Source organism: Diceros bicornis, chromosome 2 (genome assembly GCF_020826845.1).
Source record: "Diceros bicornis minor isolate mBicDic1 chromosome 2, mDicBic1.mat.cur, whole genome shotgun sequence".
In the NCBI taxonomy this organism is placed as follows: Eukaryota; Metazoa; Chordata; class Mammalia; order Perissodactyla; family Rhinocerotidae; genus Diceros; species Diceros bicornis.
In genome coordinates this window covers 67,761,510-67,785,659 of record NC_080741.1, presented here as the reverse complement: position 1 = coordinate 67,785,659, position 24,150 = coordinate 67,761,510, and the positions used below count along the sequence as shown (strand labels likewise).

The 24,150-nt window shown below is 39.3% G+C and overlaps 1 protein-coding gene across 4 annotated transcripts in view; it reads left to right on the top strand.

Annotated features, from left to right (window-relative positions):
* Window positions 1-24,150, top strand: part of FRMD4B (FERM domain containing 4B) — a 311,911-nt gene that overhangs the window by 275,302 nt on the left and 12,459 nt on the right. For 3 of the 4 annotated variants that reach the window (XM_058562834.1, XM_058562843.1, XM_058562825.1), the window contains 9 exons: window positions 10,739-10,815; window positions 12,963-13,101; window positions 13,588-13,729; window positions 14,573-14,706; window positions 14,804-14,923; window positions 16,310-16,538; window positions 19,381-19,437; window positions 20,664-20,811; window positions 23,891-24,010. In XM_058562834.1, coding sequence (XP_058418817.1) covers window positions 10,739-10,815; window positions 12,963-13,101; window positions 13,588-13,729; window positions 14,573-14,706; window positions 14,804-14,923; window positions 16,310-16,538; window positions 19,381-19,437; window positions 20,664-20,811; window positions 23,891-24,010 — 1,166 coding nt within the window. The remainder of the gene's footprint in view (window positions 1-10,738; window positions 10,816-12,962; window positions 13,102-13,587; window positions 13,730-14,572; window positions 14,707-14,803; window positions 14,924-16,309; window positions 16,539-19,380; window positions 19,438-20,663; window positions 20,812-23,890; window positions 24,011-24,150) is intronic. The other variant, XM_058562852.1, reaches the window with a different exon arrangement.

The window sequence follows — 24,150 nt, the reverse complement described above, 5'->3', positions numbered from 1 at the left end:
CAGCTGTTTGCACGGACCTGTACACACAGCAAGTTACCAATTGCCGGTCAGGAATGAAGGTCAGATTGGCAAACTCAAATGAAACAAAGGCTGGAATGGGAGGCCTTCTAGATGTTCAGCCTCTTGAGTCACATGCCTGCTGTGTTATAATTATGTGGCTTAAAAACAGGCCAGAAGGAAGAAGATTTGCCAATAATAAGAGAGACTGACTGAGGCCAAAAAGCTGTTTTGAAAAAGGGTTGGTCCAAGACCTACAGGCTGAGGCCTTCTGTCTTTGCCACATAATGTCTGTCAGTTGGAGCGTATGAGTGTTGGGGACTGTATTTGTTTTACCTCCCAGAACACCCAGCAAGTGCCCTTCGTGTATTTTGGCTATAAGGCTTTTGCCAGTCATGGGTGCCAAGTTGTTTTCAATCCGTATAATATAATGATGCAAGGCAAGAGTTTGGGAAGCAACCTAAAGCCTGTCTCTGATGTCTGTTTGCTGTGTGACCTTGGGCGTGTGGTTTAATCTCTCTTTAAACTCAGTTTCCTTGTCTGCACAATGGTAATGCCACCAACTGCACAGAGTAGTTATAAGAATTAAATGAGATTATATTTAGCACTGTGTCTGAGACACAGTCATCGCTTGATAACTGGTAGTTGTTCACTGGTAGTGAGGGAGGGAGACTATAAAGAAGGGTGGGAGAAGTATTCTTGGATCACTATTTGGTTAGAGAAGGACCCAACATGGCTACAAACCCATAGCCCCAGTGTTCCATCTGAGAGTTCACACTCAAATTTTCTATTTTCAGACACTGGTAAGCACTCCATCCCTCTCAATTCGTTAATCATAATGCCCTAAGGCATGATGCAAATTAAGAGAAAATTTTAACGTTCTGAGTTACAAACCACAAAAATTCAGGATATTAAAAATTCAGGTTGTAAGCAGTTTTTCTTTTTAATCTCCTGTTTGTGCATGAAATGTGTCATTGCAATCTCTTATGGAACGTGAAAACATACCAGAACTCAATTTCAAATCGTAGGACATTTGAACTTAAAAATGATGAAATTTTACTTTAAAAAAAAAAATACTAACTTATGTTCCCTTTAGGTTTTTATTGTTCATTTAGTATTTCAAGGAAAAATGTCTATTCCTTACAAAGAAGTAGACAGCAGGTCAGTGGCTGAGTAAAGTATTAGTATATATCATGACTGGTTTGTATCCCTCCGGCAAGTTATTTCACCTGGGAAAACCAGAATGAACCTATTGGGGATGGGAGAAATAAAAATGGCGTGCTAGTCCAGGTGTCATAAGGAGACCATAGTGGGATAAAATGCCTTTCAAGATTAGTATCTTTCTGCATTATAACATGCTAAGAAAGTCTTGTGATGCACAACATCACCCCGGGGCATTTCAGGGTGGGGAAAAGGTTCCTAGCCTTCTGTTAACTGATTTTTTTTCCTTTACTGTTGGAATTCCCAAATGCCTAGAGCCAGGTGAATTAAGTAACAAGCACAAAAGTCTTCCTGTTTCCTTGTCAGAAGAGTACAGGGTTCATTTCGTTTAAACTCAGTGGCTTGCTTAAGCACAGCTATCTTGATCATTTCTAACCCGTCCTTGCTTTTTCCACCACTCCCACATCCCCATAGACCTCCACTGGGATGCTACTTCTAACGCTGCTTAAATTCTACATGAGGTTAACTGGAGGAGAAGAAGAGAACGTGTGCTCTCCAGTCGCACCTTCTACATCAATACAAAATAAAGTATGGTGTGGAGGAAAAAAATTAAATTACAGAATGTCAACCAGAGACCGGTCCATCCTGTTTGTAAAGTGTATAATTAAGCTCCAGCCACACCAATAATCAATCTGATTGTTAAAACCTTCTGCCAGGTCAGTGGGAGGAAAACTCAAATCCTATAGCATGGATTTGAAATAAGAACCAGTCCTGCACTCCTGCTTACTGGTTGGCTGACCTGGAGCTGTCACTCAACCTTTTTGGGCCTTTATTTTCTCAACTCTCAAATTCAAATAATTCTGTCTACTCTGCCTCAGAGATAGTTGTGAGGACCCAATGAGTTAATGAATTCTTACACTGAGTAGATATTTTTCCCTTCGCACCATACTCTGGTTTATAGAAAGTGTACTGGACAACATAGGTATTTCTCTTCCTCTCCTATAGTTAATCACAAATAGAATTTTAAGCAGTTCTTCTAATACAGGGAACTCCCAGAGAATTGGTTGGGCATAATGAGTCTCTATTTCCATTTCACAACCGGCAGCAGATGGGAAGAATCCAAGGCAGCCCTATTATTCATAAAGTCACCAAGTCTAATTGCAAAGGAGGCTAGGAAGTATAGGCTCTAGGTGGGTGGCCAGGGGCAAAGCCGTAACTCAAGGTACTGTGTTACTAAAAGGAAGGAGGAAAAATAGATCTTGAGGATGATAAGCGGTTTGTCACACTACGTTGGTTTCCTTTAATGTCTTTTAGGGGCATGGTTAGTGAGAAACAAATAAGTAAGCAAAGAAATAAAGACATAATTATGAATTTTGAATAGTCTCTGATGGAAACAAATGAGATGGAAGGACAATAAAGGGATGGGTGGGGAATATTTAATGTGTTCAGGGAAGGCTTCTCTGAGAGAGGTGACATCTTTTTTTTTTCTTTTTTTCTGAAATGTGTTTCGGAAGGACCTGCAGTTTTCTTTTTTATATTTTTTTCCTTTTTATTTATTTTTTTTTCCCCCAAAGCCCCAGTAGATAGTTATATGTCATAGATGTACATCCTTCTAGTTGCTATACATGGGACGAGACCTCAGCATGGCCGGAGAAGCGGTGCGTTGGTGCGCGCCCGGGATCCGAACCCGGGCGGCCAGCAGTGGAGCGCGCGCACTTAACCACCAAGCCATGGAGCCGGCCCAGAGGTGACATTTAAGCTGAGACCTGAAGGGTGAGAAGGAGTCAGGCTTATGAAGAATGGGTTGGCATGTTCTAGTCAGAGAACGGTGTATGCTGATGGGAAGGAGGTAGGCACATTAGGAAAACTGAGAGGAGACCACTATCGCTAGAGCTCAAAGAGTAAGGATGTTCTCTGTAGAAACTGAAGATGATGTTTGAAGAAGAGGCAAATGGCTGCTGCACAGGCAAAACCGTTAGATTTCATTATTTAATCTATTACGTTGTATTTTTAGGCATTTACCAAATGGCTGAATGGTTGGCACATATAGAAAAATGAAAGCTCTTTAATAGAATGGTCTAGTCCAAATGCAGAGAAAACCAATTAGTACACAAAGCATTGTGAAAAATTGTTCTACAAAGGGGCATAAACAGTAAAGGTTTCTTAAGTCTGCACTTATGGCTAAAGATTGGTTTGCTTTTAACTCATTCATCCTTCAGGAACAAATTTCTAACAAGAGAGTGCAATGTACCTGATTTTATATTTTTCCAAAAAAAAAATTTATTGAGCCCATTCTGTTTGCCAGGGCCCTGAGCTAGTACTTTATATTCTTTATCTCCTTTAAGGAAAAAGCCAAGTCCCTGTCATCAAGGACCTGACAGTTCATCTGGAAAGACAGAATTATATTCAAAATTAGGGATTTTATTGAAAATAATAACCAGACTAGGTACCAGCCCATGAGAAGGGATGCCAGTTCTAAGCATCTGAAAGAGCAGGCAGGTGCCCATGAGCAGCAGGTCAGCCCTGGTTGTACCAAATACACATAGTGAGTGCTCTATTAATAGGAAGTCATTAGATCAACCTTGGGAGGTTAGAGACTTGGCCACAGAGGAAATTTGGGTGAGATGACATCCTCTTAGATGGTCAGATTTTTATATTCTGTATTTCCTGAAACCTGGAACTTCTTCATCTAAACTTTTTCAAAAATACTCAGAATGTTTTACTCCTTGCACTTAAGATGTGATGTTCTATATGCATGAGGTCATGACATCACATCTGAAAACGTAATTTTCACTACCTGAGTGTGTACCATCTGGATATGTTATGAAATTTTACTTTAGCACACCTGACGCTGTTAGCAGGGTTTCTTGTAGTCTGATCAATTGTTGTAAGTCCCTCTGGTAGGTAACATTTGCTTTTAGAAAACAGTGTAAACAACTGTTTTTCCTAAAGGCATTACCCAGTTGAAAGGACTAGAACTCCAGAATTCATTATTTTAGAGCAAAAGTGGTATCTTCTTCATCGATACCTTTCACCTACCAAAGCCTAGTTATATCACCAAATAGTATCCTTTAAGTCAAGGTTTCTCAATCTCTGCGCTATTGACATTTTGGGCCGGATAATTCTCTGTTGGGGGGGTGCTGTCCTGTGCATAGAATGTTCAGCAGCATCCCTGGTCTCCACCCACAAGATGCTAATAGCTCCTCCCCTCCGGTGTGATAACCAAAAATGTCTCTAGACATCACCAAATGTCCTGGAGGTTGTGGTTGGGGGTGGGGAGTCATGCAAAATCACTGTTGGTTGACCACTAGTCTAAGTAAAATGTGAAGGACTCAAAGTTCTTTCCTGCAAAAGGCTGCCATAATTGCTGCTTTTTTTCCTCTCGTGAGGTAGAACTAGGAATTGCTCCTTTTTTCTTTCTTTCTTATTTATTTATTTTTTTTTGGTTAACATAACAAATGTCCATAGAGCACTCTTCTCAGGTGAGAAAGGCAGGATGGTGTGCTGTGGTTAGGCACGGGGGTATTTGAAACCTGGTTGTGCCTAGGTATGAATCCCAGATCTGCCCATATTTAGCTGTGTGACCTTGGCTAATTGACTTAAACCTCCCTGAGCCTCAGTTTTCTCTTTTGCAATATGGGGCTAAAAGTAGTACCTCCCATGGGGTTGTTGAGAAGACTCAGTCTCAGTCACATAAATATGTGATGGATAGATGGACGGCTGGCTAGATAGAAGGTAGGTCAATCTGGCTTTCTAAAAGCCCATAATCTTGCAAAATTTTATTTTTGTGGTACTCAGAAGGCAAAACAGATCCACTAGCTGTTTCATGGGTACTAACAGTATATTCATCAATGTCACTTTTTATTATTTTATTTTTTTTGCTGAGCTAACATCCATGCCCATCCTCCTCTATCTTTTTTTTGTATGTAGGATGCCACCACAGCATGTCTTGATGAGCAGTGCATCAGTCCGCACCCGGGATTCAAACCTGCAAAGCCCGGGCTGCCGAAGCAGAGCGTGCGAACTTAACCACTATGCCACTGAGCTGGCCCCAATGTCACTTTTTTTAAATGAAAACAGAATAGATCAATAATATAATGATTTTGTTCTGCTTCTGGTTATAGCAGGGGATCACTCTGTGAGTCATTGTTTGATGTACAGTCATATGATACAGCTGTGACTATTCCAAATTTAGTCATTTTCAGGTGAATTTGCAGTTAAAGATTAACCTAAATTATAAATGCTATTAGAAAAAAAACAAGCCTCTGATGACATCTCTCTGCTATCCTTACCTAGTGTTAAACCCTTGGGTGACATCTACTTTCAGTTCATCAAGATTCGAAGAGACAGTTTGATCCTTTCTGTCTGAGAGTTTCCTTTGGTCTTTCATTATCCCAGGAGGTCCCCCTTGCCCGTGGCAGGTGCACACTCCTCAGCATTTTTGTACGTGCTGGGGCACGTTCCTTCTTTTCTGGGTACTCCAGATGGGAGGGAGCTTGCTGCCATGCGTCTCCCTGTGGGCGTGCCCTCGACCTGCCCGTCCGTCCTCGTCTGTGACCTCCGTGATACTGGAACAGAGAACAGATTTCCTACCTAGAGGGTGTATCGGGAAACCACCGATGAAATCAACAGAAATACAGCAGTTTTTACAGCAGCTAAAACACGGAATTGGAAACCTCAGTAACACAGATGTGTCAACAGAATCACTTGACTGTTTCCTGTCAGTGGAAAGACAGATATGGGATCCAGGGAGCTGTTTCTAGTTCTGTTTCTGCTGTTAAGTGGCTGTCCTCCATCTTCACAGAGACATGATAAAATCAGGGAATTGGACCGAGAGTCTTTCATAACAAATACAGCTAGCTTTATCACTCACTGAATGTTTATTCTGAGCCAGGCACTGGGCTGAGTGCTTCATAAACATGATCTCACTGAACCCCTTCAACAACCCTCTGAGGCAGGCATTGTTGGTCCCATTTTACAGATGAGGAAACTGATACTCAGGAAAGTTAAGAAACTTGCCAAATAAAACAGAAGTGGTAGAATGAGAATGCAAACCAAGGCAGTCTGACTTGGTCCAGTTGGTTCAGGTAAGCCCTGCGAGGGAGGGGACCTGTCCATTATTTGCCAACAAGAATAAGACTTCACACATAGAAGGTGGGCAAGAGATATTTGTTGACTGAAGAGGAATGAATAAATGACTCCAAGAGCTGCTAAAGTACGTGATACCCAGTTTCCTAAGAGTCCCTCTGCTTTTCCTTATAGTCTTTTTTCCTGGAATAGTTTGACAGTAGCCTCAGGTATTTAGGAACCATTGTAATTGTGGGGTGGGAGTGGGGAAGAGGTGATTTCTTCTAGCTTTCTAAGTCTATAATAGTGAGTTGGATTTAACTAAATATTGATTATAGATGTCAACAAAATGGCTTACATATTCAATCCCTGCGTTTCATTAAATAAAATGTAATAATGTGTGGCAAATTATTCTAAAACCATCAATTTCCTTTATGTCTAAGGAGAAAGGGAATTTATTCTGATTATGATATTTTGCACAAGTTCCCTTTCAAAATAGAGTTTGATTCTGCTTTGGTTCTCTGTGTCAGTTTTTAAATATTTTGACACTGTTTTTTTTTTAAGACAAGATGATTACTGACCTTAGGATACGTTCTCTTCCTGTGTCATTTTTTGATTATCTTTTTGTTAATATCATTGCTTATATTGTTCCTCTTTTACTTTTTCTATTTTATCTCTCTATTTATTTATTTCGCAATCTCAAAGTTAATCTGATTATTTTATCTATTGCTATCTACTTCCTTTTTTTTGATGCTAAGGGCACAATTAATCATTCTACATGAGTCTACAGTAGAAAGAAATCCAGAAGACCTAATATATAGTTTTATTTTCGCCATACAAGTATTTCCTTTCATCATTAACATCATAGATTCCAAAAACAACACAATTTCTAACTCATAGCTACTAGTGAGTGCCACATAAACAGCAATAAATGCTAGTTAATGATTGGTATTATGCTTGTTTCATGATCACTTTAGAAAACAGTCCAGTTTTGTACTCAACTAACTGTATGTTGCAAGGCAAATAAAGCTCCTCTTTTTTTCCACATCTTCAAGAGTGAGAATTTTGGCTTGGACAATTTTTTTCGGTTTTATTATGAAAATTACAAGTGTGTTTGTGTATACACACCCATACATATATAATCTATATAACAGTCCCACCCTATAAGACATCACACCTCATCTGTAATAGTCCTAACCTATATTTGGTTTTCTCTGTCAGTGTTCTCCAAATAATAGAAAATGCGAAGCACGCTTTGCTTCTTTCTGCCTTCCTTTAAACTTTGATATCTTTCCTCAAATGCAGAATGGCTTCTTTGCAACTCTTTTTCTTCTTTCAGGTGATTTAGAGTATTCTTTATATGACAGACCATTTTTCTAATGTAGAGATCCCAGGTCAGGTCCACCTGGTGGGTATTTCTTTGACCAATTTCCCCTTCTCCTTCCATTGGGCTGAAATCTCCACATGAGAGGGGGGCCTCTCATTTATCCTTGAAGGAAAACCCTGGCAAAAAGGAACGGAATGAAAATTGATCAATTGCCTGCTGTGTGCCAGGCGCTGTCCTAGGAATGTTGCGTGAGCGGTCTTTCAGTAAATGAATCCACGTCACCTCAGCTCCATTGCCATTTTCAGAGCTTCATCCTGGCTCTCTGAGATCAAGAACACCAAAATAATTCAAAAGCACAATAGAAGAATGATTTCAGACGTATTAATAGCTTATTTCCAGCTGCCAGCTAGATCAAGGGCCACTACAATTAGAAGTATTTTCCTAGCAACTCCAAACATTGATAAGAATCACAATGATAATAGAGGCCTCCCAATTGGTTGGGAGGTGGAAATCTCACTCTTCTATAAAATAGACCAACTTTTGTTCATTTTATATAAACTTCTATGATTTTTATTTTGAGCAATTAAAATAATACAGGAGTACCAAGAATATGACAACACCCACGTAACCACTTAAATTGAAAATTACTAAGATTTTGTTGTATTTACTTCGTTTTATTTTTATTAACAAAAGAAAGAGGGGCCGGCCCGGTGGCGCAAGCGGTTAAGTGCTTGCGCTCCGCTGCGGCGGCCCGGGGTTCGCCAGTTCGGATCCTGGGCGTGCACCGATGCATCACTTGGCAAGCCATGCTGTGGCGGCATCCCATATAAAGTGGAGGAATATGGGCACGGATGTTAGCCCAGGACCAGTCTTCCTCAGCAAAAAATAAAGAGAAGGATTGGTGGATGTTAGCACAGGACTGATCTTCCTCACAAAAAAAAAAAAGAAAGAAAGAAAACATTACTGGTAATGTTGAAGTTTTCTATTCCACTTGCCCCTGGTACATTCTACCATCCCCACCCTAGCGGCAACCACTGTCACGAATTTAAGTTTGTGTCATTCCAATCCACTTTTATACTGTTACAGACACATAAATGAAATCACATTTTGCATAAACTTTTAAGATATCAAGTGAGTAAATGGCTTTGCTTTTCAGACTTAAAAACTCAGTCCTATTTCTGTAACTTTTGCAAACCCAGTTGCCATCTAATTATTTCAAATTCTTTAAATAAAGTGAAGCCCTTCACCTTTTAAATAGGATTTTTGCTTGCAGGGAGCATGTTTGCTCTCAATGCAGGGACATGCTGAATGGAGGCAAAAGCGCTAGTGTTGCATGTTTGTAAGTGATAAGAGGGGGAGGTGGTGGCTTTCAGAGATCATGTTTCAAGTCCGGCCCTGGTTTTTATGTGTGTGGGAATGGACGCAAAGGAAAACACAGCTGAGCTGCATTGTGGCTCTTCCTGTAGAACCTGTTCGTGGCCAGGGTGAGTACACCGGGTTGAAATGTCTCCCTCAGACAGCCTGGGTGAAATTTGTGCCTGGATTCAAAGCAACTTACTTCCCAGGAAAATATCATCTGAATCCAAACTGTACCGCCTTTAAAAATTTGTCTCTTCTGGGAAAATCTGCTAGTAAGAACTTTGCTTTCCTCTCCCTGATCGGAGAAAGGAGTGGAACTGGGGAGGTGTCACCCGATCGAGTTGCTGATGTCAGTAGCGTCAGCCTTGGGAGGCTCGGTTTGTGAAATTCAGTTACACCTAAGTGTCTTATGAAACTCAGTTCAGAACTCACCAGAGCTGCTGTCTGGGAGTGGGGGAGGTAAGAAGAACCGTGGGGCTTTCCCTCATATTTCTGTCCCATTTTTGGAACCTCTGGATTAAAAGAATGAAAGCCTCAAGTCTACGGACGTTTTAGGAACTCGGTATGTAGCTTTCAACTTTCGCTAATTCCTCTTTCAACCTGGGTGAGTGTCGTAGTTACAGAGGGCTACATGTCAGACCACGAAGGGCTGGGCTCTTAGCGTGAAGGGCTGGTTTATTTTACTCTGTTTGGGATTAGGGGTCCAATTTGAACACTTCTGTCTCCTAACTTGCACATGTACGGGAACCTTAAACTCATGCTGGTCCTTTACATGAGGTTTACATGTTTGTGAAAAATCTTGGTTTCTGTACTTCAGGAAATGGTTCTGCTGAGAGAGCATTGCAGAGAAGTTATTATTTAGACAATTAAAATGTTCTTTTAACATTCTTTGAACATAATTTTAAAAATCCAGTCAAAGTCTAGTAATGGAATGAAATCACTGTGCTATTATTTCCCTAATCATCAAGACTGGAGACAGAGAAGAGGAATTCAACTATCAAGTCCAAATTGAGAGACAAGCTGAGGCTCGGGCTACTACAAGGTCTCACATAAGGGGTTGCAAATAAGCCCAGAAGATACAGCAGGGCACACTCAGTTCTGTGAATGAGCTGCTTTTTACAAATTATTTGGTTTTCAAATGGACATTGCTAGTGAAGTCTGTTTCTTCCAACCAGCTGACCAATAACACTGAGTACAGCTTTAGAATGTTAGCAGCGGGAATATAGAAGTGGGATCTATTTACAAAAACTGGAAGCTTAGGAACGAAGAGGGCAGCTCCAGCATTTCACCCCCACCTCACCTCTGCCTCCAATTCCTGGCGCTAGTTTTCTGTCTAATTTAGGGGAACTCCTGTAGGCAGGGAAACTAGTGTCACGGAGAATCACCCCTGCTTGGGGTTCTGTTTTACTTTCACTTTGCATTCTTTTGAAATTTAATCTGTGGTCTCATTGAAACATCCCTTTGAATATCTTTCCATTTAAATATGAAGTCAACATCTTTGATCAGAAGGCATGTGCTTACTGGAATCTACGAATTTCCTTACTAACTTTTATTTAGTTGAGTCAGAGGAAAAATAGTATGCATGTTCCCCACAGTTGCCTGGTTTTATTGTTCAAGGAAGATTTATTGGTGAGGGGAAAATTGCTATCAGAAGAAGGAGTAAAATGGTTTCAGGTTGTAGTTGATTTGTAAAAAGATCACATCACGTATTCATGCTTAATCTTAGCGTATCTTCTTGATTATTTGATTATTAAGCTGATTTCTAGATATAGTAAAAATTAGCATTAATTAAAGCTGTGTGGCTTTTCTGTTTTCTTAATTTCATAGTTATTCCAATGGAAACAGCTGGAGAACTTATACTTCCGTGAGAAAAAATTTGCTGTTGAAGTTCATGATCCACGGAGGTGAGGATCACAGCCTTTTTTCTCTATATGGTCCTGCTGACTATATGAATAATGCTGCTGTTAACATTCATGTGCAAGTTTTTGTGTGGACATGTGTTTTCATTTCTCTTGGGTATATACCTAAGAGTAGCAGTGGGGAGTCAAATGGTAACTCATTTCCTTAACCTTTTGAGGAACTGCCAGACTGTTTTCCAAAGGGGCTATACCATTTTACATTCCCACCGGCAGTGTATGTGGTTCTAGTCTCCACATCTTCTCTAATGCTTGTTATTTTTAGTTGTGTGTGTGTGTGTTTTTTAATAGCCATTCTGGTGGTGTGAAGTGGTAGCTCATTCTGGTTTTGATTTGCGTTTCCCTCATGACTAATGATGGCTGAGCATCTTTTCATGTGCTTATTGGCCATTGTATATCTTCTTTAGAGAAGTGTCTTCTCAGATCCTTTGCTCATTTTTAAATTTGGTATTTCTGATCACTTAAAAAAAACAGTTGCCAAGTTATCAACATGAATTGAAGTCAGAATTGTAGTCTCTCCAAGCTCTTCAGAGGAATTCTTTAACACTCCTCAGTGGTTGCTTTTCAGATGCATTTATGGATGTTTGGAGGTCAGAGGGATGGGGGAAACAGCTGTAACAAAAAGATGACCCAAAGAGATAAGCTAAATTCCTGCAAAGAACATTGGTCTCTTTCTCCCTCCTCCACAGTGTCTGTCTGCCTTTCTCCCCCATCCTTCTCTCATGCTCTCTCTTCCTCTGACCCTCTCTCCTCTTTTCATCTGGTACATTAGCAGTACTCTGGACCAGTTTTGGACTTGCGTATTTTCAGACGATATTATTATATTTATTCTCTGATAATTTCAGAGCCCGACAAGCCTGCCTAGAACTGAGATGCTCTTTCACCTTGACGAAGGTGCTGATGCCTCAGGTCTTGGTTGCTTTGTCTTTATTTTATTTTATTCTTTCATTCTTATTGAGATAGAACTGACATACAACACTGTATAAGTTTAAGGTGTACAGCATTATGGCTTGACTTGCATATGTTGTGAAATGATTACCACAATAAGTTTAGCTAACATGCATCATCTTGTGCAGATACCAAAAAAAAAAGAAAAAAACTTTTTTGTGTGTGTGATGAAAACTTTTAGGATCTACTCTCTTAACAACTTTCAAATATACCATACGGCAGCATCAACTAGACTCATCATGTTGTACCTTACATCCCCAGGATTTATTTATCTTAGTACTGGAGGTCTGTACCTTTTGACCCCTTCGTCCGGTTCCTTCACCCTCCTTCATTGCTTTGTTTTTATTTATTTATTTTTTTCCCCAAAACCCCAGTAGATTGTTGTATGTCATAGATGCACATCCTTCTAGTTGCTGTACATGGGACGCGACCTCAGCATGGCCGGAGAAGTGGTGCGTCAGTGCGCGCCCGGGATCCGAACCCGGGCCGCCAGCAGCGGAGTGCACGCACTTAACCACCAAGCCACGGGGCTGGCCCCATTGCTTTGTTTTTAAAATATTATCACCTTTATTCCCAACCTTTTGTGATGGTTGCACATCCTGTGGTTTTTAACTAAATGTTTTTAGTACAGCCTCTAATTTGACTAATTCTTAATCTGCTTTTGAGTGTGTATGTATGCATTTTTTAATATGCTTGTTTTATGGAAAGCTGTTACCTAGGTGTGATTGGTTTTGTCATAAAAGGAGAAATTCAGAAACTTGGGCTTTGTCAGCATAAGAGTAGATGGAGAAAGTCAATTACTGTATGATCTCACTCATAAATGGAAGATAAAAACAACAACAATCACACACAGAGAGACTAGATTGGTGGTTACCAGAGGGGAAGTGGGGAGGGGAGAGGGTTGAGGGGGTAAAAGGACACACACATGTGTATAGTGACGGATGGTAATTAGACTTTGGATGGTGAACGCTATGTAGTATATACAGAAATCGAGATATAATGATGTACACCTGAAATTTATATAGTGTTACAAACCAATGTGACCTCAATTTTAAAAAATAGAGAAAGAGTGTGGCAGCAGAATAGCAATGAAAAAGAATGCTTTTTAACAACATTACTCACTGGGTCCATTTTGGGTCGCGCTGGCCCAGAGGTGAATAATTTGAGTACTTTCCTTAATATTTCAGGATTTCGGTGTCAAGAAGAACGTTTGGGCAAAGTGGCCTCTTTGTGCAAACATGGTACGCAAACTCTTCCCTCATCAAGTCCGTCTGGGTAATGGCAATTAGTCAGCATCAGTTCTACTTGGACCGGAAGCAAAGCAAAGTAAGTAACTAGTAGCATTTCTAGAGGGATTAACTCCTGTTCCTCGTTTGCTTTCTCTTCAGAAGATAAGCTTTCTCAGAAAAGATGCAAGCACGTGGGTTTTTGTTGAGTTTTGTTTTTAACTTTACTACCAACTGTTTTAATTTTTCTTCCGTTTAAAAGATGGGCAATATATAGCCTGATATAAAAGTTGTAAGATTTACCAACTTTTTGGCACGCATGTGTGTGTACACTGGTGGTGTTGCTGGTGACACTTTAAAGTTAACGATAGAGCTGTACCGTGAGAGAGAATCATGCATAGTTATTAAAACTTTTTAGCTGCAAGGCTTGTCTTGTATTTTTTTTTCTGAGGAGTGTCTCTTTAATATATAAAAATTCTAAATTGTCCTCTGTGTTGACATTTTTATTCTATAGTAATTTAATTCTTTTATTAATTTGAAATAGGTTTAATCAAATTAATTCCATTTCAATGTTGTTCAATGTTAGGCAAAAATTCCTTCAGCCAGGAGTTTGGACGATATCGCCATGGATTTGACAGAGACGGGAACACCAAGGGTCTCGAAACCGGTGACATTGGAAGCAAAAAGTCAATTTATCATGGCAAGCAATGGCAGTTTAATCTCCTCAGGTAACATTTTGGGATTAGAGGACATATAAGCAATCTTTATTTTATTTCACACTTTGTTTTATCGTATGCAGCAGTTTTGTTTTATCGTATGCAGCAGTTTTGAATACAAATTTTAAACTAATTTTAAAAAGAGTGTAAAGAAAATTAAATTATAAATAGTCAGGTTGTATAAGGAACACTGGATGCAAAGATAGTGAGTGCCTAGAGATGAAAGAATATTTTCTCTCCATAAATTCCATCAGGTTCTTCCCTTGATACTTAGTTTTTGATACAGACAGTTGTCTAATTCTCCATTTGGTATAAAGTCAAACATGACTACAAACTTTGAACCACCACACCTCAGTGTGATGGCTGCCCCTAAGCCCTTCCTCTGTAGAAATTCTGGAATCTCTTATGACTACGTATAACTTCACTAACATGAATTTTCCCATCTAAATCCCATTGTCAACTTGTGCATCTCAAGCACAGAACGTTCTTTTGCCTTGCTTGCTTGCTTTCTAAAAGAACATTCTGGACAACTATCTCAAGCAACATCTTACCTTCTCTCCTGCTCCGAAAAATGAAATTTTTCCTTGAGTGTGTCTGAAACGTGAAGCATTTTATCATTGCTTCTAAAATGACTGAGCCACAATGCAAAAGGCACGTTTTATTACTAGGCTCTGTTTGATGCCCAGAAGCATGAGAAAATGTTCTCCAGTTTCCTTTTATTATGTTCGGAAACAAGGAGAAAAGAAATAAACTATTATTTAATAGCAGATTTGGCTTTAAAATCCTTTGTCCTTCAAAAAGGAAGGAAACATGCTTTTGTGTAAACCTTCCCTGCCCCCTCTCCTATCCCCCCAGGTTCTCAAGACTCAGAAGTTAGTGAGGAGCAAAAGAGAGAGAAAATCCTTGAACTCAAGAAGAAGGAAAAGCTGTTGCAAGAAAAACTCCTGAAAAAAGTCGAGGAGCTTAAGAAGATCTGTTTGCGGGAGGCTGTGAGTGTCTTCTGCTTTTTTTTTGGACTCTTCAAATTGTGTTTGACAACTCCGGCCAGTGTCAGTTATCCCCCCTTGATTCCGTCCTGTTTTACAGGAGCTCACAGGCAAAATACCAAAGGAGTATCCACTGAACATAGGTGAGAAACCTCCTCAGATCAGAAGGCGTGTCGGTACCGCATTCAAATTAGATGACAACTTGCTGCCGAGTGAAGAGGTATGTGCACCAGCTCTGAGCATTTCTGTTAACAATGAGACAAAAAAGCAGTCGGTTGAGTGTGGTTGACTTGTTCCTTTGGTTTTTATACCTTTTTATCTCACCAGTTGAAATTGATAGTGTAGACCAAATTGAATTCTTTCTTACATGCACAGTCCAATTAAAATTGAGTTATTTCTCACTACTTTACTCCCCCGAACATAGAGAACATCAAATGCACCCCAAATGTTTATAAACTGAGAAATACTATTATAAGAATTAAGAACTCCACCATTAGACTCTTCACTTAAAACTAAGCAGGCTTCGGCAAATAATTAACCCTCTCTGAAGTCTCATTTCTCTGATCCCAGTTTCCTCATCTAAAAATGGGGGTAATGATTGTTCTTCTCTCTCAGGGATACATGGAGTATTCAATGGAGTAATAAATGTATAGCACTCAAGTATAATAAAGTTAAAAGATTTGTTAGCCAGTATAGAGTGTACTTTCTCCTTGGCATGTCATCAGACAGTATGACCCTATTCATGTTTCTTGCAGAGATTTAGCCATCTTGCCTTTAGAAAATGATAGCAGTTTCCATCAATAATAAGAGTGGCTTTGCTGTTTGTTGAGTACTCACTGTATACCTAGCTCTGAGCTAAGCAATGTGTAGATGTTATCTCCATTTTAAAATGAAAAAAACTGAAGCCTTAAAAAATTAAGCAGTATGTCCAGGGTCATGCAACCAGGAACCACCAGAAAGAGGAATCAAACCCAAATTTATCTGTCTCTAAAGCTTTGCATGTGAATATAACTTTCTGTATCTGTGAATCTTGGGTTAAGAATACTTTCTTGAGGGACCGGCCCGGTGGCGCAAGTGGTTAAGTGCGCGCGCTCTGCTGTGGCAGCCCGGGGTTCGCCAGTTCAGAACCCCAGACGTGCACCGACGCACTGCTTGGCGAGCCATGCTGTGGCGGCATCCCATATAAAGTGGAGGAAAATGGGCACGGATGTTAGTGTAGGGCCAGTTCTTCCTCAGCAAAAAAAAAAAAGGAGGACTGGCAGATGTTAGCACAGGGCTGATCTCCTCACAAAAAAGAAACACAAAAAAGAATACTTTCTTGAAAAAATATGATCTTCTCCCAACCAACTGAATGAATGAAAGGACATTCCCTTCTTTGAAAAGGAAAGAGGTTCGGACTAATGAGAAATTTAAGTAAATGGTTAAAAGAGGTCTTGTCTTCTAGGAAAGCGTTTTTTGGATACCTATGCAGTAAAACTTAGGAAGATTTTATTCTCAAAAAGCATCTGATCTATGAATGCACAAGAAGTTTTATTTATTATCCAGTGCATGTGAGAGTGACTGTATGTGTCCATAAAAATAAAACAGTATCATTGTATAAATGCAGGATCCTGCTTTGCAAGAACTGGAGAGCAATTTCTTAATACAGCAAAAGCTGGTTGAAGCTGCAAAGAAACTTGCCAGTGAGCCAGACCTTTGCAAAACCGTGAAGAAAAAACGAAAGCAGGATTACACGGATGCAGTGAAAAAGCTTCAGGAGATTGAAAATGCAATAAATGAATACCGAATTAGATGTGGAAAGAAACCCAGCCAGAAAGCAACAGTTATTTTACCAGGTTAGTAATGTCAGGTTTTTGAGTCACATACTCGATACTCTTGATGTATGTGGCGTTTCCAAACCAGTTCATTTGGTGAGAGATAAAAGAAAGAACAGGATTAAAAGTAAGTTTCCCAGGATAAAAACAGTTTGGAATTTCAGTTACGGGTACGTAAACTTGATTTTCAGTGTCATTCTCACTCTTGTAATACTATACTATTCCATTGCTTTAATTTTCAGGATGAAAGACCTTGCACAGAAATATTGGTTCATAATAAGACAGATTCACCTTTAACTGGCCTGAGGTCGCTGCAAGAAATACATTTGACGACACAGGTTATTAAGAGAGCTGGGTCCTCCCCAGTAGTTTCTCAAAGGTTTTTAATGCAACAGGCCATACATTTTTTTAAGGACCTATCCAACATATGTGGATAGAAAAGTGCTCTGCCAACTACTGTCATTTATGGAGCCTATTTAAAGATATGGGCAAATAGTCATGATATAACATGAAATGCAGAAAGGCAGCATACAAAATTGTAACCACAACATAATCTTGACATTGTATAAATATGCACACATAAAGACTGGTTGGGAAATATTTCAAAATACTAATCGTTGTGGAATTTCAAGTAGCTTAATTTTCTTTTTAATACTTCTCTATATTTTCAAAATCCTCAACGTTATGTATCTAAGACTTGCATATTCGGGACAAGAAGCAGAGAAATCTCATTTAGGTAGATTTCAAGTCCAGTTGGCCTTTACGTCGTTTATTAGCATGATTTTCAGCCTTGATTATTGGTTGAAATACAATTATATTTCTTTGATTCCAAGACTAATTTTTTTCCACATTTAAACATCTGTGAAATTGGGATACTATCTTATACTAGATGGTGTGCTACAATTATGGTTGGCAGTACTTTTTCTTTTTTTTTTACTGGGACGTAAAATAATTATACATCTTAGATTTGACAAAATATGGCAACTAGGTTTAAAGGACACTCAGGTTTAGGGCATATGATTTACAAAGCAGAGATATGACTTTTGGAAAGTGAATGCAGAGACATCAACACATAAGTGTTAGTAACTGGAGTGTTAGCTGGAGAATTTAGGATGGCTTTGACTCTGAATGCAAAATCCAGTGGGCCTTGGCAGTGGTTACATTTTGGACCTAGAGAGATGGGTGATTAGCAGTGCACTTAACTTTCATACCATTTGCTATGGCCCGTTCATTCCCAAACTGTGCAAGATTCAAGTGTTCTCCTTTACAGTGACTGACATTTGGGCAGCAGATGGTGCCAACGGTTGAGCATATATTGGGTAGATTTTTTTTTAAGGGTGCCTGACAGCTAACTATACTGGCACCTCGCCTCCAAGCTCCACTGTGTGTTCCATTAAGAGAGAGTCCGCCTGGCTCTGGTAGAGACTGACATTTGAGATCGGATGGGGGAGAGTCCCTTCATAATGGCTTTGAAGCTTACCTTGAGGTGTCGTATTTGCCTGTAACCTTATCAGTACTTGACAGAGTATGGAATTATTTGCCAAAGCAGATCAACACATCTGAGATGTCTCTTTTTTCTAAATACATTTTTTTAACATTTATTGGGCACCAGTAATACTCAGAGCATTATGGGCATTTCCAATCACCAGAGTTCTTTCACCAGAGCACTGTATCTGGGTAATAAAAGTAATAAGTATAGCTGACATTTACTGAGCATTTGTCCTGCACTGGGAGCTGGGCTAAGGGCTTTACGTCCATTATTTCATTAAATGCTCACCTTAGTACTATATTTTAGGTGTTATTCTTATCCCCATTTTAGAGTTGAGCCAAATGATGTTCAGAGAGAGAAGTGATTTTCCCAAGGTCCCGTAGTCCATAAGTGACAAAACCAAGATTTGAACCCAGGTCTGTCTAATTCAGTAGTTCTTAACCAGGGGCAATTTTGCACCCCAGGGAACATTTGGCAATGTCTGCAGACATTTTTGGTTGTCAAAACTGAGCATGGGGGTGCTGCTGATAGCCAGTGGGTAGAGGCTGGAGATCCTACGTTACAAAGGACAGCTCCCCCAACAAAGAATTATGCAGTCCAAAATGTCAGTAGTGCCACTGTTGAGAAACCCTGGTCTAATTGAAAAGCTCGTACACTACAAAGTGTCCACACTCTGTTAAGAAAAGGCCCTTTTCTTCAGGAGAGGGGTCAAAAAATAAGTTATACTAACAGCAGATTCTCTAACGAGAGTTCAAGTGTATTTTACATAACATTTAGCATTTATGGCATGAATGGCATGATTTTTCTTTCCAGTTTGTCGGTTGTAAGCACTCAATGTATGGAGTAAAGATTTTGTTCTGTGTAGAAGCTAGATTGAAAACCAAAGCTACGGGGCCGGCCTGGTGGCATAGGGTTAAGGGCGCGAGCTCCGCTGCTGGCAGCCCGGGTTGGGATCCCGGGCGCGCACTGCTGCTCCGCTTGTCAAGCCATGCTGTAGCAGCGTCCCATATAAAATGGAGGAAGATGGACACGGATGTTAGCTCAGGGCAAGTCTTCCTCAGCAAAAAGAGGAGGATTGGCAGATGTTAGCTCAGGGCTGATCTTCCTCACACACACGAAAAAAACCAAAGCTACCTTGAGGTTTGTTCCATTTTAAGAAATAGTCCAATGTAATATTTGTACAATATGTAAGATGTTTATATCTTCAGTAGTAAATGAGTTTGTTCTTATAGTAGTTAATTATTCTTAATGCACTGTAATTAGTTACATTTATCGAAATAAAATAAGATGCGCTCCACTGAGAATTGCTTTATTAAACTCACTATAGGTGTGTAAATGCACAGTTATACTAATGGCACTTATTTTTATTCACAGAAGACATAATCCCATCAGAGAGCAGCTCCTTGTCTGACACTACCACCTATGATGATCGTAAGTAGCTCCCCCTTTTTGGTTTAAATGTTATATACTCTGAAATATTAAGATAATTTTTTTAGTTAAGTAAAGCCTATCGGTTATTCTTTTGGGAACAATAGAATCAACTAACTTACATTTACGTAAAATGGTTGGAAAAGGGAGATTACAATTAACTTCTCCACAGGTTAACTTAGCATTAAATACAGTATCTTACAAATTGCATGACTTTAGGGAATCAGACTAGCGTAACGGTTAAGTCAACTCCTTATAGACTCATAAGGAGTTGCATAAATAATACAAAAAGTCCTTCACCCAGCTTTCCTCAATGGTGACATCTTATATTTTTTTTTGGAGTCCAATATCGAACCAGGAAATTATAGTGTAGACTTTGATAATCACTGTATTCTGGATAACTGGGAGTTTATTTTATTTTCCTTAGGAAGAAATACACATTTTAGAAATTGGGTTACATGTCATTGTGTTGGTTTCATAGAGGTAGGCTATATCTTTTGTGGTGGCCTGTGTTTGTTCAACACATTTCATGATAGAATGGATTTCATATCAAGTGATAGAGTATTTCCTCGTAATTCCTTGCATTTACGCAGGGGAGTGGCTACCTATTTACTGTTATTTAAAGAATTCAGGGAAGCCACTAACTCCTACTGTTTTACCTTCCCCCTAAGTTTTATGGTGCATAAAATTCCACCATTTGAAAATTCTTCCTTTGAGCTGAGGTTTAGTCATGCTTGTCATTCCCCTTTGAAAATACAAATATCAGTGGGAGACATAAGTCTCTAATGACTCAGCATACGTCAGTTTCATCACTTTCAATGATAGGATGAACCTTTGTTCAGCCAAAGAGGCCTAAGAGCTTTAAAAGTTGAACAAAAATGATCCAGGCCAACTTCCTCTTAGCCCTTTACACACTGGGGTTTTTCTGTAATATAACTTTAGAAAAGCTATAGTATCACCCTTTCCACCTGGGTGATTTCTTTGCTCAGAGGGGCACCTATTGAATTGGCAAAAGTTGGGTCAGGCCCCACAAGAGTATTCATTAATTTCTTTTTTCTAGTATATAAAATATAAAAATAAATTTCCTGCAAGTTATGTACTTCTAAAAACATCATCATTGGAAGAACACTTTATTCACCAGATCTTCTGATTTCTTTTTTAGGAAGTATTGGGAAGGTCTTTATTTACATACTTATTCATTCATTCATTCATTCATTTACTTATTTTAGCCAATGACTCCTTCACTCTTGCTGGGCAGCGATCAAGTTCAGTACCTCATTCCCCAAGAATTCTTCCCCCCAAGTCTCTGGGTATTGAGCGAATCCATTTCAGAAAGTCGTCCATCAACGAACAGTTTGTGGATACCAGGCAGTCCAGGTGAGAAGTCACTTCATCAGTAAGTGATTGCCTCGCAGCTATCAGATCTTTGCTCCAAGATAGTCAACTCATTTTTGTATTATCTTATTTATTCTTTTTGAAGGGGTTATTTTGTAAAACGGAAGCATAGAAACTAGCCCAGGTATTTGTTGGTGACAGCAAATGGTAGTATTTTTAAGAGCTCTGTTTAAAAAATTGGGCTGTTTCCTTGACTTTAAAGTCTATTTGATTTATGTTAAATTATAGGGACATCAATTATAATCTGGATTTGGGTATAGAGTCCAAAATTCAGTTTCATAACGCATGCTCTCCGGAAACGGTCATTATTTACCATTTTACCAAACCAAGTGACAGACTGACTTCTGATCTTTAAAATAAAAATGGGACTTCAACTCATTTTTCATCTGTAAAGTAGATAATACAACATTTTTCTCAAGTTTCTCAGGTGAGTATTATCAGGGCAATAATACCAGATTTTAAAAAGATGACGGAGGGACTGGCCTGGTGGCGCAGCCGTTAAAGTGCGCACGCTCTGCTTCAGCGACCCGAGGAGTCGCAGGTTCAGATCCCGGGCACACACTGATGCACCGCTTGTCAAGCCATGCTGTGGCGGTGTCCCATATAAAGTAGAGAAGGATGGGCACAGATGTTAGCCCAGGGCCAGTCTTCCTCAGCAAAAAGAGGAGGATTGGCATCAGATGTTAGCTCAGGGCTGATCTTCCTCACAAAAAAAAAAAAAAAAAAGATGACAGACCAGTGATTCCCAGAATTTGGCTGCATGGATTAATACTATTTTTTTTAAGTAGGACTCAAGATAGAATTACCAACTGTTTACTTTGCCTAATCAGAATGAACAGCACCATGATTTCATGGGGAAAAAATATTTAAATATCAAAAATACATCCATTGTCATAATAATAACAACAACATGAAGTTAACATTTATTGAGCACTTACTATATGCCAGACACTGTTCAAAGTGTTTTAATATATATTAACGAATTTAATCCTCATAACAATCCTGATGGTAAGAATACTATCCTTACTCTTTACATATAAGTACACTGAGTACCAGAAAGCACGGATGACTTGTTGGGTTCATCAACTAGTAAATTTTGGAATCAGCATTTGAACCGAGGTAGCCTGACTCCAAAACCTGTGATGTAATTTTAGTCAATATGTTATACCGCATCTCAGTGAAGATGGAAATTAATCTCAAAAGAAAGGAAGATTATTTAGATTAAATAATTTTTCACTTTTAAAAATAAAACCAACACTTTATATTGCTAATTTGTCAAAGACGAGTGAAAACTATTATCATCTCTCAGCCCCAGTTTGTGGATTAGCATTTAAGAACTGTTGCCTTAAACAGTAGAGATCCAGGTGTCTACAGCTGTGCTGTCCAATTTAATTAAAAGTAAATAAAATAAAAAATTCAGTTGCTGAGTCATACTAGCCACATTTCAAGTGCTTAATAGGCGCATGTGGCTGGTGGCTATAATATTGGGCAGCACAGATATAGCCCATTTCCATCACTGAAGAAAGTTCTATTAGATTGCTCTGAACAAGCATATGTATTATATTAGAGAAAACAAAGCCTTTTCAGCAAAAGGAAGAATTATAACTGGGAATCATTATCTTAAAAATTATTATGCCCACATCGCTGATAGCTTAAGATGAGTTTGCTCTTTGATCCAGCAATCTCACTTATAGGAAGTTTTCCCATTGAGTTAACTACAGAATGTTCATCACAACATGGTTTATACTACTGACAAATTGAAAATAACCCAGATGCTCAATTAGTGGATTGTTTAAATAAGTTATGGTAAGTCCTTACAATGGAATGCTATGCAGTCATTAAAATAACATTGTAGACGCCTATTAAGCAACATGAAATGTTAGATACAAGTTTTTTTTTTTTTTTAAGTGCGGTTTGAAAGAAAATATACAGTAAGATCTCATTTTTTGTTGTTAAAAGGTATAAGCTTGGGGGCCGGCCCAGTGGTGTAGCGATTAAGTTTGCGCACTACACTTTGGCTGCCCAGGGTTCACAGGTTCAGATCCCGGTGAGGACCAACGCACTGCTTGTCAAGCCATGCTATGACAGCGTCCCATATAAAGTAGAGGAAGATGGGCAAGGATGTTAGCCCAGGGCCAATCTCCCTCAGCAAAAAGAGGAGGATTGGCAACAGATGTTAGCTCAGGACTAATCTTCCTCACACACACACAAAAAAGTATCAGCTTAGGAAAAATATCTGAAAACATTTAATATTTACTGGCTGTATCTGAGGTATCAGATTATGGACATTTAAATTTTTCTTTTTTATCTGTTTTCTGCAATGAACTTGGCATGCTTTTGTAATATGTAAAAATTTAATCAAGTCATTTTTAATTAAAAAATTAACTTCAAATCGTGTTCTTGCTGTGTGGGGAAGTGGGCAAAGTGGTCTAAGGATGTTTCCTTCTAGTCCAGGGACCAGTAAACGACGGCCCACTGGCCAAATCCATCTTGCAACCTGTTTTTCTATGGCCCATGAGCTAAGAATGGTTTTTATATTTTTAAATAGTTGGAGGAGAAATCAAAAGCAATAATATTTTGTGATGTGAAAATTATATGAAATTTGGATTTCAGTGTTCATAGTCAAGTGTTATTGGCACACAGCCACGCCACTCACCACATATTGTCTCCACTGCTTTCGCACTTTAAGGGCAGCGTTGAGTAGTTGAGACAGAGATCATCTGGCCCGCGAAGCCAAAAATATTTACTATTAGACTCTTTCTAGAAAAAGGGTTTACTGACCCCTGCTCTACTTGCTTTCAATCTATTTTATTCAGTACACTCTATTTTTAAAGTCTTTTATTTTTTTCCTTCATTTTCATGACTCAGCGAGCCAGACCACTTATGTTCCCCTAAACCTCATGTAGGACATACCAAATACTAAACCACAAAGTCGCCCTTCCTAAGTTTCTCCCTATGTTCCCTTTCCTTCAGTTTCCCATAAGTTTCAAATCAGCTTGTGACAAGTTTGCCAGAGATGTTGGGAGGCTCATCATTTCCTGAATTCTTTTTCCCATCACAGAGAAATGCTGTCGACACATAGCAGCCCTTACAAAACCCTGGAGAGGCGGCCCCAGGGAGGACGAAGCATGCCCACCACACCAGTTCTTACCCGAAACGCCTACAGCAGCAGCCACTTGGAGTAAGAGCCCTTCATTCCAGTTGCTTTGGCTCTGTTGATTTTTGCTTTAAGGTTTTGTTTCACGTTGTTGTGTTTTTAAATCATTTTAAGGTACTTCCTGCAACAGGATCCTATTTTATGGATCTACATTTTTCTACCCA